Below are 20742 nucleotides of genomic sequence, written 5' to 3' on the forward strand. Positions count from 1 at the left end.
TTTCCTTCGAAATGGCATGTTAAGGTAACTTCCCACGCGAGGGAAAGTATGCCAGGGCATAGACTACTCCGAAGCACGCGTAATCGACGCCCCCTCGGCCCCGTTAACGAATTCGCCCGGGAGGGAATTCAAAGTAAGAACCAGGTGAGAGGGGAATTGGTCGCGCCCTTGCCCCGTTCACTGGCGATGGACCGAGGAGGGGCCCGAGTTCGGCGGAAACGAGAGGAACGAAGACGAGCCGGGGTCCGCGTCTCGAGGCAGAGAGATCGCCGGAATCGCGGCGGGACGGTCGATCGCCGATGCGGTAATTATCCCGGGACCGGAATCGTGCGAGAGCCGGCTCTCGGGCAGGGCAGGCTCGGGCCCGAGCCCAGGTGCTCGAGTGCGCCTAATTACGAAGGAGAACACTAAACTGCAATTAACGAGCTTCACGGAGCGGCGCCATCTCGTCTTATTGCACGGCCGATGGCCGCGTCTCTTCTTTTTCGCTAAACTCTCCCAGACGAGGGAGCCGACGAGGGGACGAGGCGGGGCGACCCCCTCGTCGCGAGGAAGGTTCCCCGAGGGACCCTTTCCCTCCCTCGTCTGAGAAAGGGACCTCGCGCTAAAATCCCCAAAGACTCGAGGACAAGTCGTCGTCTGTGACGAAGACGACGGAGACGAGGCGACGTCGCCGGGTCCGCGTCTCATTGTCGCGTCTTACCGGCCTCGTTAACTTTGATCGCGGAGCCAGAGAACTCTCGTTTTCGCGACCGCCTCGTGCCAACTCGGACGGACCTCGTGCAATTCCCGCCGTCGAGGCCCCGTCCACAAAGCTCCCTTGATTCGAGGTGACGCCAACGTCTAATAATACCCGGGCAGTACAGTAGAAGCTTCCGATCTCGTCGCGCGATGCGGAAAAACGCGAGATACCGGTGGAGGAGACTCGCCGATAGCCTTGCTCGTGCTCCCCGGGGAGACCGAACCCCTTTGATCGCACATATGTATATATATAATATATTTAATAGATATGATAATTTCAGGACGACGTCCTCTACAGTGTATCAAAGTTATACGAAAATCGGAGAGGATCACCCATTTACGCGTGACCACCTGAGAGGAAGAAAAACGAATTATCCGGCCAGGTGAGGGACGCTGGATTTTTATTGGCACGGTTAGACGTCGATCACCGGGAGTGCCGGTGGACGAGAGGTCCGGTACGAGACACGTCGATCGACGTACCCGAGAGAGATTTCCTCGTCCAGAACCGGTGACGAGCGTAGCCAGGGGCACCGGGCGTTCGACTGATCGATCGAGACAATAAGACGAAGTCGCCGTAGGAGTCGACATTTTCTCCCGATCGACCTCGGCCTCGCGACTGGTCCCGGGCGTTCCGAGTCGAGGGAGTCATTGTTCAGCCTCGGACGCACGATCTAATAAAACGATTAACCGCCTCGGCGGGCTCGCTCCCCGATTATTGCCCGACACCGAAAGCCCGATCGGCGATACGCCGGAGGGGAGCAAGAGGCGATTCTTTTAATTCCCTCCGGGCGGCTCGAAGCCGGATTCCCGAGGCCGCTTCGGCCAGGATTCCCGTTTCTGCCGGCGGAATGATCGAGGTATCGGGTTTCCACCTGGGAAGTCGCGTCAGGCCGATCCAGGAGTGGCAGTCACGACTACCGTCCGAGGGAAATATCGAGTCGCGGGTGGGTGTGTGTAACCGGGGCGCGTGTAACTGGTCCCGGGTACCTACACCTAGGTGAGTAACGCCGCGGCAGGTGCACCTACCGGACCGACCCCGGGAATTCCCGCGAATCGAGAGTTTCCCACGCGAGTCTTCGAGGTATCGAGGAGATCGGTTCCCGGACGAATGCCCGGAAGCGGGATTTCGAAACGCCGACCCCGTCCTTGGCGCGGTCGGACTGGGACTCGTCCGAGGAGGAGTCCACCCTGGAGGTGTCGGGCCCCGGCCGTTTCCTGGGCCCTCCTTTCCCTCGCGGCCGCGATCCCAAAAGGTCTTCGACACGCGAGATCTCTCTCGATCGTTCCTGCGATCGATCCCGCCTGACTAATGCGTGCTCCGGCCAACAGGGGCCACACCCCGTGGAGGCTCACCCGCGCCCCTCGTTAAGAAATAAGGCCCCTAGGGCCCCGATTCGGTCTGGCACCGTGCGTGGGTGCCTCGATCTCTTCGACGGAGAAGAAAATCGATCCCTACGAGTCCTCGGAGTCCCCGACGATCGGGGCCATTTCCTAGGAGATCTCATCCCCGAAGACCCCCGTCCCTTGCGCACAGCCAAAAGAGGGACCTCCCCCTCGACCTCTCGATATCCCTCGAGGACCTCGAGGGGGAAACTTGGTCTCTCGAGAACTTCGACATCCGGTGAACGGATAAACCGAACTCGAAGGACGAGCACTGAGAGGGTAAGGCGACAGGTCCGAGGGGGTACTCACTTAAATCCCGAATTTTAATTTTCGAAATCGTCGGAAATCATCAAATCACTATCAACGTATAAAAGCCTAACGTCCCCCGTCACCGAGTCGCATTGTCGTTTATCGTATGAAATCAAAGGCAATCGAATCTCAAAGGGGGAAAAAAAAAAAGAAAAAATAGTTTTCCCTGATTTCCAAGTGAATAGCCCCTGGGCCGCGTCGCTCCCGGGGGAGGCGACGAAGGAGCGAATTCGCAGAAACCCAGGAAAGGTGGAGGAGAAGGGTCCGAGGCGTCGCGAAATCGGCGATACTCGGCGGTGTGGGATTTCCGAGGGGGCCCCGCGAAACGCGCGATTATCGCGAGGGATAATGACACGTCGACAAAGTCGCCTCCCGGGCCCCCGAGACGTGTAATACAGACAAAAAGGGGGGGCCCGGCGTTACGTGCACCGACTCCGCCGATACGTATGGGTAAGAGCCGTAACGGCGGACACACGTATATTACCGTATCCGCCGATTTGTGCGCCGACCAGGCCGAAAAGGACCAAAACGTCCGGAACATAAAACGGGCCGTTCCCCGGGCTCGTCCGCGGAGCCCCGACATGAAACAATAAACTCTGCAATTTTCTCGGCCATCTTGGTCCCGCGCACGACCGTGCCGCGGTTGCCGACGGGACCGCTCCATTTTCGCCCTGAAAAATCGGCCCCCTCGAGACCCTTCCTTCCCCGTTCCCCGAATATCGGGAAAGGATGTCGCGTCGACTGGGACTTCTCACAGCGACCGCGACCTCAAAGGAACGATACCGGCCGATTATCAGGTCCTAGATGGGAATTTCGCAAAGACCTAACGATCGGTCGGGAACGCCGCCGGTCCGTTCGGGCCCCGCGAGTCGTTAGTCGCTTAACGACGCCGCGTTATCGTCGTTTAAGTGGCGCGTTTGTCGCCGCGGCGGCACGCCGCTTTTATGTAAATCCCGGGTAATATCGGGAACGCGGCCCGGCGATAACTTCATTACCCTCCCGGCCGAATATTCCGGGCTAATTATTGGAAATTAGCGCGACTAATCGAGCCCCGGGCCCCCGATCGGGGATTTAATCGGCGAGTTACGAGGTCCGTGCCCCGTTTAATAGCAGGACGATGACGTCCCCTCGGGGCGCGCTTCCGTTATCCGCGAGGTCGCGCCGTCGACGTCGCCGGGTCCAGGGCGGAGAGTCGCGCGCGACTCTCAGAGGGACAGAGAGAGGGGGAGAAAAATGAGGGGAAAAATCTACGAAGAGGGGAGAAGGAGATAAAAGGAGAAATAATCGATCGCGATCTCGGGGGGCTATCCCTTTCGTTCCTTAATACCGTTCGATTAAACGCTCGAGCGCTCGCCGTACCCGGCAAGGACGCGTTATCGATGTAACCGCCGCGGCTTAAAGAGCGCCGCTCCGGCATAACCGCGGAATATCGCGAGAGAGTCGTGAGTCGCCGGACAACGGTTGCGGGGAATTACGAGGGATTACGAGGGAATTACGCGAGGAATTCATCGCGATCCCGCGATCGCGATTCGCGGGATCGCGATGGGGGCCCACTCTCTCGGGGCCCCGAGACCGGGAATCACGAGAAGGGGAGCCCCTCTCTCGCAAACGGCGCGAGATCCCGAGCTCGGATCGAGGGCCCCGAAGAAATGCGCCGCGGTCTATAATTATCGGTATCTCCCTTCCAGTATCGCGATGTCCTCAGTGGCGGATCGATTTGCCGCTCGCCGGTGGATAGTGTCGACCTCTCGGCGGGCCCCTTCCTCGGGCCCGTCTGGTCGGCTCCCCAAAGATTCCGTTCGACCGCCCGAATCGGCCCCCGGAGGGTCGGTATTTTTCCTCCCCCGATTTTTCGCCCCCCTCGTGGGGTCGGAACTCGGAACCGGGGAAATCCCATCCGCGGACGGGGACTCGCCGATCGTTTCCTCGGCGCGATCCAACCTAAACGGGGTGTTCCTCCGTAATCGGCAAGCCCGGATAACGCTCGCGGTGTTTAGAGGGCGGGACGCGGCGGGGGTGCCCCATCGCTCTCGGCACCGGCACACACCGAAGCCGAGTCACGACCTACTAATGAATGATTATGCTACAATTTGCCCCGGGACGGCAGCTATCGCAATTTATTAAATTACAGTGATTCGTGCCAAGGCGCGGCGCTCCGGCGCTTCGGCATCCGGTAGTCGCGCGTCCACCCGGGGCCGCTCTTTCCTCCCTCGATTCCGAACGATTTCCCGGAGTCGTCGGTTACCCTATCGCGCTCTATCCTTCCTGGGGGACCTCCCGGCCTCGAACCCGAGGGCGAGGATATCCCGCGGGGGTCCCGTCGTACCGCATTTACGCGGATTCGCGACGGAATAGTTGCGTGCCCGTCCGACGCGCAGTCGTAAAGGTGGAGGAGCCATTAATTTACCGCGAGCGATGCCCAATATCCTTCGCTAAGGTTTGCGCGGCCGATAGGCAGCCAACGGGAGGATAAAAATAAGTTTAGGGGCGTGAAATTGGCAGTAATTTTACAAGCCATAACGATCTACTAAATCCGCAAAATAATTAAGGGCGCAGATGTTCCCGACGGAGCTCGGCCGGGGCCCCCGAGACCGCCCTTTCGGCGCGGCGCCATTCCGCATCCCCGATCCAATCTGCGGGATGCGCCATCAAACGATTTCATCCGGGGCTCGAAAAATGCAAACACGCGACCCAGGAGGCGGGTTCCTTCGCCCTCGCCGGATACGCCGAGAGTTGCGCGGGTAAAAGACGGCCCTCGTAAGAAATCCCCCCACCGACTTCGGCTCCAGAGGAACCGTTTCCGCGGAAAACCTCGGGGTTTTCTCGATACGGCCTTTTTTTTTTTGTTTCCCTCGAGTCGGGCGGTCTTTTAGCTATTTTCGGGGGGAGGGAAGAGCGCCGAGTTGCACGGCCGCCCGGAAAATCGAGCTCGGGAAGGGATCGATTCGGGACCGATCGGCGGACCGATAGTCGGCCACTTTGACAGCCATTAAAACGGCGAACCGGAAACGCGACCAGTTTTCAGCGCGACCACACGCGAGCGCAGTAAAACCGGGTGCTTCGCGACGACGGAATAACGTCCGCGCGGCAATCACCGCGCGATCTCTCCGTCTCGCTCCCTCCCCCAGGCGGTCCGGTCTCTCCGTCCTTCCTCTCCACAGTGCCCCCTTTATAAGAGGGCCTCCCGCCCTCCGCGTCCGCCTCTCCTTCCCCCGGGTCGAGTAAAAACGGAGCTGCTAACGATCCGCGACCACCGCATCTTAATGTCCACGCGGCTTAAGCCGCCGTTAAACGCGAGTCGCCCGACGTCCTACATACCCTTTAACGCAACGACCGTTACCGACCGCGGAAGCGACCAAACGGATGCCAACTTTTGCCTCTCTGGCCTCCTCGACGACGTCGACAACGATCCTGGCAACCGACGACAACGACCGTTTTCTCGCGACCCGGCGACACCGCCGGCGATCGTTTCCCGAAATAGGGTGTACCCTTTCCTCCGAGCGACGCGGGCGTCGTTTCGCGTCCACGGGCGTCCCGGTCGCGAAGGAAGCATCGGACGGTGATAAAGAGTCCTAGGGTAATGAAACGTCCCGTGAAAGGACGCCGTTGTGCGGGGCGGCGACATCCAACGGCCGGCAAATGACTTATTAACAGAGTCCCTCGTAAAAGCGACGGAGGATAGTCAGGCACCACCCGGAGCAAGGAAATCGACCCGAGTTTACGAACCGACCCGTACTCGCCTCCGCAGAGAGACGAATCGCCTCTCCTCCGGATCCCCGAGATTCCCCAAACCGGGGAAAAAAAATCCGCCTCCTTTCCGCGCCCTCCCTCCTGGGACCGGCGGAACAAATTGCTCGCGACGTTCCCGCGCCGACGATCGGTCATCACGGTCCTGGGACGTTGTGTTTTGCGAGAGCGATCGTTCGAAATAAGGGGGGGGGCCCCCAATCAGCGCGGCTCTCCAGGATAATTACCGCAAATTGCCACTCGCGGGGATATCTTGTTGCTGTTTTAGCAATCACGCCGATCGCCTTTTTGCGCTGGACGCGGGACGACGCTTTATTCGATGAGGACTCATTCAGGTGCAAGGAAGAACGCGATTAACGGTACGCCCGACGTCGCTTCGGAGGAAGATTGCTTATTAGGGAGGCGAGGTAGGGGAACGGGTACAGCTATGAAACAGGAGGGCCGGTGACAATTTGATAGATTGAGCTTTTTGTCGCCGTCCGGTCGAGTCGTTAGGCACCCGGGAAATTGACTTTCTTGCCCGTCGGTCCGAATAAACTAATAACGAGATCCACTTGTCTTATCTATGGCCGTGACCGCGGCCATGCCGTGTGCCGCCGTGTCCTCCCGTGTCCTGCCATGTGCTGCCACGTGCTCGTTTAGGAAACGCGGCCTCGCGGGTTTTCCCGCACCCCGCGTGCGAGGAAATTAGCCCGATAGATCGATAAGCGGATCGGTAGATCGATTTGACCGTTCCCGGTTAACAGGAAGGTGGAGGTCGTTTCAAGCGAGACTCTCGATCGACGTCGGTGCCACGAGAGTGGGTGTCACTTGCGCTAGGTGAAGGAAGCGTGAAATTGGTCATACCCGGCGCGTTAACAATCCTCGACTGGAGCGACGTTTAGCGATTAGTCGCGGCCAATTAACCGCGCGACACCGCGTGCCTTCGGGGCCGCGTCTCCTCGTCGGCGGTGCTCCATTATTTTCCCCCCTTTCTCGATGAAAACCCATTTTTTTTTTTCCAGGTCCCCCCGCCACGGCCAATGGATATACCTCGCCGTCGTCGAGGCGTCGATCCGACCCTTCCCGGGCGTCCTTCCCCCCGCAACGTCCCATTTGACGAACGACTTCTACGAGGCGCGGTTTCTTCCGCGAAAGGCAATACCGCAGTGACAAAATTGTAAATTGAATATCGACCGCGCGCTCTGCCGTGTCGCGGGCCATTAGGGGGGCCGAGACACCTCGCCTCTCGCGATGGTTCCTTTCCGTGCCTCCGAACGAGTTCGTGCGATACGACACCCACCCATCGCCGTTTGTCCTGAGGACCTCGATGAGTCCCGGGAAATCGATCGATCGTCTCCCGACGGGTCCTCCCGTTGGGGGCAAAACAGAAGGAAAGGTGCATGCGGATGTCCAGAAGTCGACTCACCGTGCAGATCGTCGGGGTCTGGCCGTGGATCTTGCTGCTGTCCAGCGGAGGGTCCAGACTCTTCGGCAGGTCCGAGTGGTTCCTCAAGGATAGCGTAGACGAATTCGGCGGTCCCGCCGAGCTGGCGTGCTGTCCTATGAGCGGCGATCCCAGGGGGAAGTCAGGCCGAAGGAACCACGTGGGCCACTGCAATCCACGAAACGGTCAAACGGTCAATCCGACGTCTATTATTCTTACGAGGAGAGTACCCTAGTAGAGATTTCAGCAAACCCGCGGCAGATTCGGAGAAGGTCCGCTTAATATAAATAATCAAGTCTCTTAGTTTCTTTTTCTTTTTCGGAATTATAATAAGCCATCCCAGTCAGGCAGACGTGCTGCGGACTTTTATATTTTGATTCGAGTACTGGACCCCGAGGTCAGGGGTCGCGTGTTTCTCGTCATCGGCGAAACCTCATCGCCGTCACTTCCGGAGAAGGTCTCCTGGAGATCTGGAGTAAACCCTCGAAAATGGCGGAGTTCGCGTCGCAAGTGCCCGGCCGTTCGTTTCTCACTGTTAAGACCGCTGTAGCTCGCGGGGCTCTTTAGCGAGGGCAGATAAATGCCCGGCATGAAAAGAGAAGCGAAACATTAGTGTCACCGACTGAATGTCCGACGTCAGGAGATGGATGGCGGTATAAGGTGCCATCTCCGAGGTTCGCGGGCGAATATATCTCGCGGGTGGTCCATTGTGGAACGGTCACGGGGAGTCGGGGACTTTCTCGTGTCCCCTCGTCCAGGACAAGTGGACTAGCCAGTCGAGGGTCAAGAGTCAGGGAATTCTCCGCCGATAAGCCGAATAAATCCAATCCATAGAAACGATCCAGATCCTGGATTTACCTGTGCTCGAGGACGCGTTCCCCAAAGTCCAAGCCGCACGGTCGCGCCTCCGCCGGGAGGTATTTTCGAATTTGAGAGAGGTATATTTTTCTTTATCGTCTTTTGCCTCTCGCCGTCCGCGCGTCGGTTTCTGCCTCGAGCGCGTTGGCTCCAGGCCCGGGGAGTATTCGGTCGAAGATAGGACACGCGAAGAAGACACGGAACAATTTCGTCCGCGGTCTGGCAAACGTCTCTTGTCACTGGGCCGCAGACGTTAACGTCCCGGCCGAACCAACAAACTGACCGAGCCGCGCCACTTCGGCGTAACCTCGAGCGAGGATTTACCCGTTTCCTGCCCACGGATAACGCGTCCGATAATAGGACGCAGTCGCCAGGCCGTCCGGGTAAATATTATTCCGCTGCAAGTGCCCCCGTAGTCCTTGCCAGGAGGGACGGGCAAAGCCTCGAAAATCGAGAGGACCCCCAGGACGGGAATCCGACGTCTCGGGTTACGCGTACGAGATGAAACCCCTTGACTAGGCTCTAGAAGCAAAACCACGGATCCGAAGGCCGGAAACGCTGGTGCCGTTCCGCCGAAAAAAGGGACAGAGCCGCGTTTCAGATAGAACGACAAAACCCGAGGCAACCGACCGATCTATCGATCCGTGGTCTCGATCCCAAGAGGTTAAGCTACTCGATTGGGAGAGTCTCCCGCCGAGGTGGCGGGAACTTCGAGGTAGGTCAGGGCGACGGACGTAAACCTCCCGCTACTTCATTAGCCGAGGTTCCTCTCGGGGCAAAAAAAAACGTTAATTAAACAAATCATAAATTTTCAGGACCACGGGAAATACGAGCAGGTCCGCCCGGAGGCCCCGTCGTGGGCAAGGGGCCCCGATAACTCGACGGTAGGTCAGGGCGATAAACGCGAGCCGAACTACTACCGCTTCATTAACCGAGGAGGGAAGCGAGTCTCTACCTTCCATCGCGGGTCGTGCACGTAATCGACGACGTTAAACGAGTGCGCCGAGTAAATAACGAATTTATGCTTTCCCCGGGATTTTTACAACCAGGGGCCCTGTGTAGTGGGACCTCGCGGCGTCGCGGCGCGTCCCTCCACCTAGGGGTCCGATACAAGGGCCTAGGCTATATCGTAATAACTTTATCGTCGAACCGAGGGCCCGGTGAAATCCCGCACGCGGATGATCCGCGCGGTCGTAATCCAAGAAAAGGCCCCGCGCAAGTGTGTCCATTAAAGTCGGCTTTATCGGCCAATAAGACCACCTACGGCTGTCGCAACCGGATCGGCGGTGTCACGTGGAAATCGCTGCGGCTCCCTCGCACGTTTCGTCGTAAACGACGTCGCGGACCCTCCGGAGCGAGGAGGGAATTCCGTGAAAGCGAGCGATCGCGCTCGTATATTTTCCTTCGTCGACTTTTCGTCGGTAGATTGCAGAGGAGAACGCGGCAGTCGGAGGTTAAGCCTCAAAGTAATAGTCCCCGGCTAGTTGAGTGGGCTCGGAGAGCTTATGGCGGTGTTTTCGCAGGTTTATCCGCCGACGTAACCGAGGCTCCGGCCTACGTTCGCGTTTCCACGAACCATTTCGGGTGGCTTTGGCCGAACGACAGAAGGAACCGTCAATTACGCCCTTCGGCTCGCGTCGTGCTCGCGTCGAACTCGTTCGAGACAGGTACCAATTTTCCCGGCGACACGCTACCGCCGCAAGTGGTACTTAGACCCCGAGAGAGGTTCAAGCTCGCGTTCGACCTATGTAAATTTCCTCTCCGACCGATTCCGCCGTAGAGATCGGGCACGCACGGTTACGCCGTGTTCACCTCTCCGGAAAGCGGCGTACCGAAAATGGGCGATGATCGAAGGAAACCTCGGTTCACCGGTTAGAAAAGTAAACCACCCCTGGTTCGGTACCGCGAGGGTACCTTCCACCGGAGTGGAACCACCGATACCGGGAAGGCAATTTGCCGTAGAAAATCGTCCCCCGGAGAAAAAAAAGAAAAAAAAGAAAAAACTTCCACCCCCTAGGAGAGTCTCGGTTCACCGGCGAGTTTTCCACGTCTCGGTGGCCAGGAGTACCTACGTATGGTAATGCACTCGAAAGCACCTTGCGGTGCCGCCCCGATGCCTTGAATTATGTATAAGTCAAGGTAGAGTCAAGTAGCGGCCACAATTTACCGCGGACATACTTTCACCGTAATTCCTATGCCGAAGATAAAACGAACGAATCGGGCCCCACTCCCGTGACATTTTATTTCCCGAAGAGAGCACGAGGAGGGAAAAGGAGGCTCGCGACGGAATTCCGCCGAGCGGTAGGAAATTTCTATGCGCGCGCCGGCGGAAATTTCTGAACGAACGCGGCCTATAATTAGCGGCCGGGGAAGGGCATCGGAGCGATTTCCGCGGAGATCCGCGAGGCCCGACCTAGTCCCCGGGCAAGACGCGCGTATACGGCGTCGCGGCGTCGCGAATCGTGCGGGCCGTATCAAAGGACGGCGCGTGCGACACGCCACGTAGCCGCCCACTTCGTGCCTCGTAATTCCTCGCGACAAAACGCTCAGGGCCGGAGTGCCGGATCCCTTGGCACAGTCCCGACGGCGGCGTCGCCGCGACGGGAGCGTCGAGGCGTCCCTGAGGGCCGCGATGTCACGCGTCGCGAGTCGCGTCCAATCGGGGAGTTCGCGACGCCGGTGAGGAAACGCTCTTCCGGTAGGCGTCGCCGTCCCCGCGCGACGAAAAGTCCCAGCCGACGGCGCCTCGACGTCGGCGTCGAATCGATGTCCGGCGATTAATCGTGACGTCACCCTCGCGTTGAAGATCGACTCGAGCGAGCGATCCCTCTCGCTCGGAGGTCGATTACTTTCTACATAAAGACTGGTTTCAAAGACGACCGTAACGAGCGACGCCGGTTGTTGCACCGACGTTCTAATCGCGTCTGCGGATTCCGCACGAGGTAGGGCACCCTCCTCTCGTTCCCGCGGCCCATCTAGCGCGGAATCGGGAATTCGGCGCGGTCCGTCTCCGGCCATCGCGGCGTCGATAAGGGCTATCGTCCGGCCGCAGGGCGGAGGGCCCGCTCTCGCGGGAGTCCCGCGATATCCCCGGGAAAAATGTCAGCGAGGCCGGGCCGATCGAGTTAAATTAATTGAACGCACAAATTATCCGCGGAACAATGCTATCGGGGATCTGCCCGGGCCCCCCAGGGGCCCTCGGGGGACCACACGCAACGCGCATTAATTCTCCTATTACGGGCATTGTGTCGAGGCTTTACCCGGGGTAAAGCATTGGCATTGTGCGAGGCGACGCCCACCGGCGCGTTATCGGGTATCGGGCGTCGCGACGCCATTGTGGTTCCCGGCGGTGCTAACGAGCTGTCCTCGACGTTACATCGCGCGCGGCTCCTCGTCGCGGGTAAAACGGGCACGTGGGAACAAGGGGGCGAGACCCGGCGAGATCCCCGGAGATCGGGGGTGGACGAGTCGCGAAATAATTGCGCGACCGGTCGCGCTCTGATTAAAGGAAGAAGACGAAAGAAGGTCGGAACCGCGGATCGCGTCGCCGACGCCAGGGACCCTATTCTCGAATCCACACGGATTTTTTTTCCCATACGAATAGATGCGCGTGAAGAAATTTCGCATTGTTGGAACGCCGAGTCGTATATCTAAAATCCCCAATTTTGCATGATAAAGTTGACCAGGGGAACTCCAGAATAGGAGTCCTGGACAATGTCCTTTCGGGACGGGCAACAGGTGACCCGGGGACGACCGACCTCGCGACGTTCGCGTCCACCCCTCTGGTCGTCATCCCGGAGAGTCAGTCTTTTTCTCGCTACCTCTCGGAGGAAATTCCGGCGCCGCCGGGAGGGTCGACGATGGAGCGCACTTTAGCGTCCGGGGTCGCGGGTGAACGGGCGGGAGGACGCGGGACGATTTCCCGGACAAAAGCCACCCCTGCCAGGTTCCGGGGGCAGGTCGGAGCTCCTCGGAGCGACGCGGGGTTGGGGATCGGGGGGCCGGGGAGGGACGCAACCCGACACGAGGAAGGTATATCCGAGCCCCGGCGAGCAAGGCGGCAACCCTTGCCCGGGGGTCCGTGAGACGCGAACCCGGGGCCGGGAAAGGGTATCTGTTGTCATGGTCCCTGATGCTCCATTATTGATTAAAGATGGCTGCAGGGATGGCTGGCTGGCCCGCGACGCCATTTTAATATGCGCAATTATAATGTGTACTCGGAGCCCCGCGGGGCCGGGCCGGCTTCTTTGTTTGCCCCGAAATCGGGAGGGGAACCGCGTAATTGAGGAGTTAATTAGGACGCGCTTGGCGCTTTTAATTGGGCTCACTTGCCGCGGTCCGATTCCGCGTCCCCTCGCCCGGGGGACGAGAGACCGCTCTCAACAGGTTGGCCGCACCCCCTCGAGCGCGCCCGCGGATTGATCCGCGGCACCGTCAACCTTCCAATTAACGGACGCTCCGATCGATCCCTGCGGACCCCCCGGACCCCCGACAAAGAGGGGTGCATCGAGTCCCGACCTCCCGAGGACGACGCCCAAACTGACCCCGGCCGTTCCCATCCGAGCCGAGAGATAAGACCCGCGGCGCGTCCACCGCGAACGGCAGAAATCCGGCTACCGTTCCGCCGCGTGGCGCGTTAAAACGCTCGATCGAGCCGTCGCGCCTAGCCGCGGGCACCGCGCGGAAGAACCGGGAGCGAGGGAATCGCGATTCGCTCCGAGGATCTCGACTTTCTCCCTCGTTAAGCCCTCGTTAAGAAAAACGCGTCAAAGGATTCCGGAGGCGGCGCGACCGGCGAGAAAACTCGGCCCGGTCGTCCGCCCGGGGGGAGTCGGTCGCGGGCGTACTCGAGGCGCTGCCAGGGTCGGGATACAAAATTAATAGTGTCCATGCCTGGGAACAAGACTCGAGCGGTGTCCCGTCCCTCGTTTGGGCATTGGCCGAGCGTGTAAAGGCATGATACAGAGCCGTTGGGCGCGACGCGGCGCGGCCGAGCTCAAAGCGACGATCCACCATCGGCGGACACGCCAGGGGCGCAACGGCTTGATACATCGTTACACGCTGTTCCTTCCATTCGCCCTGCCGAGGGATCCCCGTGCTAACGCGAGCAGCCCCTGTCGTCCCCCTGACCTCGCCTACGCGCGGGCTCGCCTCCTAATACGATCTCACGATCGGGGCCGCGTCGGGGAGCCGTAAACCCGGGACCACGGCCCCGGACAAAGATCGGCCGCTTCTTCGCTTCCACTCCGCTTCCACTCCGCTTCCACTCCGCTTCCACTCCGCTTCCACTTCGCTTCCACTTCGCGACCTCGCTCGACCGGGGCGAGAGCGGCTCCTCTCCGCGCGGTAACGGCGACCAGGTGATAGGAAAGATCTAATCGAGGGGGTGTTAAGGAAATCCCGGATTTTAACGCCCGAAATTATGTGGAAATCAGCTGGAAATCCCACGCGGAAGTCTCGGAAAATCGTTGGAAATCACCGAATACTGTCACAATTTTAAGACCGATCGATACCTCTTATCAAATCGCATTCTTTTGCTATAGCATGAAATCAAAGGCAATCGGTTCTCAAAGAATGAGATCGTTTTCCCTGACTTTAGTGTGACTGAAAATTTGGAAACGAACGTCCAACGCGAGGTCTAGATCAATGTGGTATAAGGGGACGGCCCTTCGGTCGTCGGCGACCGCGGAAACGCACGCGTGCTCCTGCGCGACCGCAGGACACGAAGCCGCCGCCCTCCGATGGTTTCCTCCCCAGTATCTTCGGGGTTGCTTTCGACGACTCGTCGCCCCGCCTGGCCCTCGAGGTAATCGACATCCGCGTCCAGATCCTGCGGTTTCGTCCTCGGATCGCGGTGCAAAGGGGGAAAAAAAAAATAAATAAATAAATAAAAAATGGACGTCCGAACCGCCGCGTCGGGGCGGTGTACCCGGGCAAATCGCATCCTCGCGGTGCTCTAACGAGCAAATGGTGGCTGGTTAAACACGACCCGGTGAATCTTTATGGGGCCATTAAACGGGCAACTCATAGTCGCATAGTAAACATTATTATAATCCGACTAGCGTTCCGCGGGCGTGCGATTACGTTACAAAGCACGAAACGACGCCGGTCGGTGCTTTACGACCGCTGACACCTACCGACCCGCGGAGCAGCGATATTACGAGCGCGAATATTAAAGTTAATTGATGCCTCCATAAAACGGTGACGCGTTTCGTCCCCGATGTCCCTGGACGTTCGAGTCGGGTCGACCTCTCCCTCTCCGGGTCTCTCTCGCTCCTCCCGCGAGTCCTGCCGAGGATCCTCCACCCGCACGGAGGACGACTGCCGACCCCGTCGCTCGTGCTACCGGGATCTGCTCCCCGTCGATATCTCCAGGAGACGCGGCCTCGCGAAAGGGCACCGGGGAATATAATCCCGGTTGGGAAATAGGAGTCGTACCCGGGAATTACTCCCGACGGGGTAGTGCATCGTATGCGCGGAGTCGCGCCAGTACCGAGAGAGAGAGAGTGTAACTTTTCAGTCGACGCAGGGGAAATCCGTTAATTATCGAGCTTACCCCGGAGGTACCTGTACAGGGGAGTCGATCGTTCCGGATATCTCCACGGAGAGGCCTCTCCGCGGTTTTTGCTTATAAAACGAGTTATTTACTGGGTTACCTATTTCCCCGCCGAGCGCGGCGTCCGGAGCCGATCGTAACGTAACGTATTTATGCCTAGATGCCGCATCCACCGAGCTAATGGTCCGTTTAGCTTTGAAAACGGTCCCTTAATGGCTCCGTAAAATGTCAACGATATTTACTGCCGACCAGGCCATTTTCACGGTGCGGAAGGGCGACGCGAACGTCAGCATTGGGAAAATTGGACGGACGCGTTATTAAAATCTACGCGTCCCCGGTATTTATTAACCGAGGTCCCGGAAGAGCCGAGCGGTCCCAAGGATCTCGCCGAGCCTTTGTCCGATCTCCTGGCGATCTCGAAGATCCAGGAAGCAGAGAGGAGGCTCTTCCTTTAACCTAGATCGACCCACCGAGTCGTTTGAAAAATCCCTCGGTGGGATTAAAATCACCGTTTATCCCCGATTCCTGCGTTCCCGCGGCACCTGCTGGTCCGACTCGGCAGGCTGGGCAGAGAACGATAGAGAGAGAGAGAGAAATCCCTCGATCGCTCTCGATCGTTTTCCGGTCGATCGCGCACTCGCACTCGGCACATACGGAGAGAGCCCGATGGATTCCGAGGGGTGCGGGGAGGGCTTTTAGGAGAGGCCTAAGTGGGTACCCACGGAGCACCGGGCGCATACCGAATCCGCGGGCAAAACGCACGGCCGCGTCCTCCCCCCGCTCGGTTTTCCCTCCGCTGCTCCTCTCCCGGGCGAGCGGTTAGGCGACTTTACGGTCTAGAAAGCTCTGCCGCACATTCCGGGCGTTCCGGAGCGATCAGCCCCGCGGAAAAGAGGCCCGGGTGGAGTCGCCTCCCTGGACCGACGGAGGTACCGGAGTAAGAATCGGAGACCCATAGGCGGATTCGGTTCCGGAACCTGGACAGCGCCGAGACGCGCCATGTGTTCCTCCGCCCGCCCTGGGGAGCGGAAAGAGGCGCCCAAACCGGGCCCCATCTGGCGAGCGGAACGCCTGCGGAGGGCGGCTCGACCATCGGCTTAGACGATAACGCGCGGTTTCACGGCGCACCCGTCTCCACCGGGGAAAGTCGGATCGCGAGCTCCTCCCGTACCCCGAGACCGACGGCGGATCGACGTCGCGTTCCTGGATCCTCGAGTAGGGACCTCTCGCTTTTCCCGGAGTCCCCGCCGCGTCGGTGCGCCGCTCCAAATCACTCGGAGCATCGTGACCCGTAAAGCAGAACGGTTAATGGTGGATTTCAGGAAGCTGGAATCGAATCTATAGCTCCTCCGGGCCGTTAACCATGGTCGACGGTAATGGTGAGGCAATCGCCAGCGGACCGGTAAGACCGATAGATCGGATAGCTTCTTGCGATCGGGCATGAGTCATTGCCGAGGCACTGTGCATTCGGGATCGTTAAGTGGCTCAAATGTCCGGCCGATGTCTCGCGGCGAGTTCTCGATGCAAACGAGCCCTCCGCCCGCCGATTACCCGCTCCTCCTTTTTCCCCGGGACTTTTTCCGACTCCATAGCGACGTCTCTCGAGGATCTCCTGAGTCCCCCTCTTCGTCTCTCTCTCTGTCTCTCCCGACTCTCCAGGAGGAGCGTCCCGGCCCGATCCGGCTGGGAGGGAAGGAGGGAAGAGGGATGCGTCTCGCGTCGGCCGCGATGGACGCCGCTCGACTGACGAGGAATAATAAATCGTCCGCGGACCCTCGTGACGTAGGTCGTCGACGCGCCGGTGGGAATTATCGCGATACCGCTCGCTAGCGCGCGGATAAGAATAGAATTATTAAGCAGACCCGCGGTTGGCCGGTAACGCGATACAAAGGGAAGCCACAATGGTCCCCGCTGACGAGTGATCGATCGAGCCCGAGTCGATCGCCCTCGCGAGAATATAAATCCCGAGATGAGCGCGGACCGACGGAGGCGGGGTGACGACTTAACGAGAGAGAAAGAGAGGGCCCCGACGACGGCGACGACTTAACGAGACCCGCTCCGCTGCGTCGGCGCCGTCGGAGGGATTCCTTCGGATTCCGCCCTCAGAATTTCGGCTCTCCGCGATATGCCTCTCGAATTTTATTAGAGCCGATCGCCATTGACTTTACACGGTGAACAACGCGATCGGGTGACAAGTGACGTTCAGCCTTAAAAAGTTATGACAATGCTTCGGTGATCTTCAGCGATTTCCGTCGATTTATTTGGTGTGTTAAAAATCCATGATTTCCCGAGGGGATCGCCGATCGCCATTGATTTTACACGGTGAACAACGCGATCGACAAGTGATGTTCAGCCTTAAAAAGTCATGACAATGTTTCGGTGATCCCCAACGATTTCCGTCGATTTATTTGGAGTGTTAAAAATCCATGATTTTCAGAAGGGATACCCCCTCGCTCTCCTTCGACGAAGTGCGAGATCGGGAACAGGAAGCGTCGGGGCGATCGAGACGCGCGGTCTAGGTGCGCGTGCGCAAAATAAACGATCTTAGACCGGAGATCGGGAGAGAGAAAGACGATCCCCGAGGTAGGCTGTAATAAACTGCAATTGCGCCCGGACACCTGACCAAAATCGGAATCTCGCGACAGGTACATACCGCGACGAAACCGAAACCGGTCCGACTTCGTACCGAGCGGGTTTTCCTTTTTCCCTCGCGGGTGCGGATCGAAAATCGGCGCGCCGTCCCGTGGGTGGGGGTCGATTCTAACCGTGTAAAAGAAAGCTCGGAATCGAGGCGATGTTTGGCCTGTACATTAAGCAGAAGTTAAGTGAAACCGGCTCCGCGAGAAAGGTGCGCGCTCATCGGCGCCGAGGCTCGTGTCGGTGGCCGCACACACCGAGCCGAGCTTGTGAGAATAATCCGCGAACAAAACTGCAGGAGCGCACAAAACCTCGAATTGAGATGTAGAACAACCCTCAATTAGATAGCGGTTAATTACCCGGCCCGATCGTCATCTAACGCGGATGCGTACATGCACCGGGGGCCGGTTTAAAACCCGGCTGGAAACGAACAATTAACCGTGAACTGGCAGAATCCGCGAGTTCTCGTTAGGCAACCTCTTACTCCCCGTAGAAGACTCACGAGGTGCGCCTCCTTTCCCACGCGACCTCCTCGAGTTTTCGAGAACCCGCGAGACCCTTCCCTTCGAGTTGCCTCGACCGAAAAAACCCATCAGAGGTCCGGAACAAAAAAAAAAAAAAACCCGAAGTATGAGATACAACGCCACGTATCGAGATCGTCGCCACCTTAGTCTAAGTGCCTCCAGTGCCAAGAGCGCCTCCCATATTCCAATTAAAAATTATTAGAAAACATCACATCCGGTATGTCATCACGAGTACCGTGTCACTTGGCATACCTTAATCATCGAATTGAAAGCATCACCGGTAATGATCAACATCGATAGGAAGTCTCTCGGTCACGTGGTACTGGAGTTCCCTAATTATCCGCAAGTGGCGCTCGCGTCGCAGGATCATCGAAAGTCTAAGACCCCGGGTCCCGATTCCGTGGAATCGACATTGGCGTTCTCCCTCACACTACATCACGGGAAGAGGAATCGAGGGCGAGAAAGGAAACGCGAGAAAATCGCGGAAACCGTGAAAAGGTTGCGACCCGACAAAACCCACAAGCCGTGCCTCCGCGTTGAAGGCGCGTGGGTGGAAGCTCCTCCGCGCTTTGTCTTAACGATAATCACCGCCGTCTAGCAGAAATCGAACGCCGTTTCCATTTCCCGTGTAATCAGACCTCGGGCCCTGTCCTCCCCTCTCGGCCCCCCGCTTTGGCTGCGTTTACTTAAACGAGGCCCTATCGCGAGTCTTAACGCAAAGTTCATCCGCTAGGTGGCGAGTCCCCCGGGGCCAAGCCACGTCGCCGGAGTAATCACTGTAATTTAGCGCCGCGCCACGGCATAATTTCGGAGCCCGTTCGCGCGATCGCGACGCTTTCATTGGATTCCATTAAAGCGAGATTCGGGACGGCCGCGACGGTGCAACCGCGAATTCGCGAGTCCGCGCCCTCCCCCCACAAGCGAGATAATGTAGGCCACTCGATTACCGCGGAGAAAAGAAAAGAAGAAAAAAAAAAAATAAAATGAAAAATCGATCCCCTTTTCCAGGAAAACGCTTCCCTTTCGGCGAGAACCGGGTGGTCGGGATAACCAGCCTCGATATCTCGATCCGCCGATCGAGACGCATCGATCCTCGGAGCGATCCACTCCAACGCAGAGAAATACCAGATCTTTCGCACGGGTACGATTGGCAAACGAATCCCTCCGCCTGGAATCGCGTCCATCACATATCTCATAAATCATCCCTGGGAACAACGGAACCCAGGATAAATGAAAAAAAAATAAACAAAAGGATAACCAGCTCAACGGCAATTATTTCCAGCGGCGTAACTGGATATCACCGCGGCGCCCGTACCCTGGTGCACGGACTCGAATGCCTTCCTAGGGGGTATTGGAACACATTTGCAGGGAAGACATTCATGTCCGTCTATGCACGGTCGTTGCGTTTCCACGTCACGGCGCGTTGCCAGGAGAAGACGGAGGGATTCGAGTCGTAGAAAGGAGTCCCGACTTACCGGAGCGGGGGAGTGCAGTCCCCCGAGGGCGGAGGACCTCCACTTGCGCTGCCTGGAGTAGTGGCCCCCGTAGTGGGGCTCGTTCCGGTGGCTGCCGTAGGGCCGCTGGACGGGAGGGACGAATCCCTGATAAGGAACGCCAGGATAGGAGGGGACGCATTTGGCCGAGTCCCCGCGTCGAAAGACGTCCTGGCGCTGGGAGTACCCGTCCGCGTGGCGGAAGCCCTGAGAGCGGTCGAGGTCCTGGTCGAGCTTCCGGTCGGGGGAGGGCCGGAAGGCGGCGGCGTGCCGATGGACCGGCGGGGGTCCGTAGAAGGGCGAGAAGGGCCCGAAGGGCTGGCGGGGGTGGATCTTCGGGTACTGGAGGCAGAGGGACTCCCGGTCGCAGCCCCGGAAGTCGACCCTGCCGAAGTCCTCGGCGCCCGGCTTGGGCTCGACCGCGGCGTCCTCCTCGGGGCCCTCCTGCTTGACCCTGACCTTGGCGTCGATCGCGTCGGGGGCGTTAACGACGGAGGAGCAGGTCGCGTCGCCGGCATCGGGAGCTTCGCTCTTGACGAGGAACTCCCGGGCCTGGCCGGGCTCGGGCTCGCCTAGGCTCGCCTGCTGCATGTCGGGGCGACGCGGCGACGTCGGTCGCCGTCGGTCCCCGCTCGCGGGGCATAAGCGACGTCGGATCCCCGGCGACGCGGTCGCGGTCGCGCGACGCCCGCCGGCGGCCTCGCGGCGCGCGCGGTCCTCTGGCCGGCGTCGCGGTGGAGGGGCGCGCCACGTGGAGGGGAGCCCAGGGCGGCCTGACAGTTTCCGTGTCACGTGTCTCCGACCTTAGGCCCCGCCCACTCCCGGCCACTTATCGCTCCGATTTTCCCGCCGTCCGGAAGCGGTCCCCGGGCCCGCTCCCGTAGAAGAGTCTCGAACGCTCGTCTCACTCCCGCACTCTCACCTCGTCCTCTTCCGATGCTCGCCCGGTCCGTCCTGGCCTCGCCGGCGGGGGAGCTCTCGCTCGGCGTCCTCCACTCCTCGCGGCGGCGCCTCGCCGTCTGCCGGGCGACGCTCGCGAAGACGCCCGCCGCGGCGGCGCTCGACTTT

At 59.1% G+C, this 20742-nt stretch overlaps 1 protein-coding gene across 1 annotated transcript in view; it reads right to left on the reverse strand.

The window, feature by feature from the left end:
- Nucleotides 1–20265, reverse strand: part of LOC105700428 — a 120374-nt gene extending 100109 nt beyond the window's left edge. Inside the window, exons 1-2 of the mRNA XM_023434557.1 lie at nt 19657–20265; nt 7589–7774 (exon numbers count right to left, since the gene is read on the reverse strand). Of these exons, the coding sequence (XP_023290325.1) occupies nt 7589–7774; nt 19657–20265 (795 nt within the window). The remainder of the gene's footprint in view (nt 1–7588; nt 7775–19656) is intronic.
- Nucleotides 20266–20742: the final 477 nt, after the last annotated feature.

The sequence above is a fragment of the Orussus abietinus genome, unplaced genomic scaffold, assembly GCF_000612105.2.
Source record: "Orussus abietinus isolate OABI.00-Male unplaced genomic scaffold, Oabi_2.0 scaffold2, whole genome shotgun sequence".
In the NCBI taxonomy this organism is placed as follows: Eukaryota; Metazoa; Arthropoda; class Insecta; order Hymenoptera; family Orussidae; genus Orussus; species Orussus abietinus.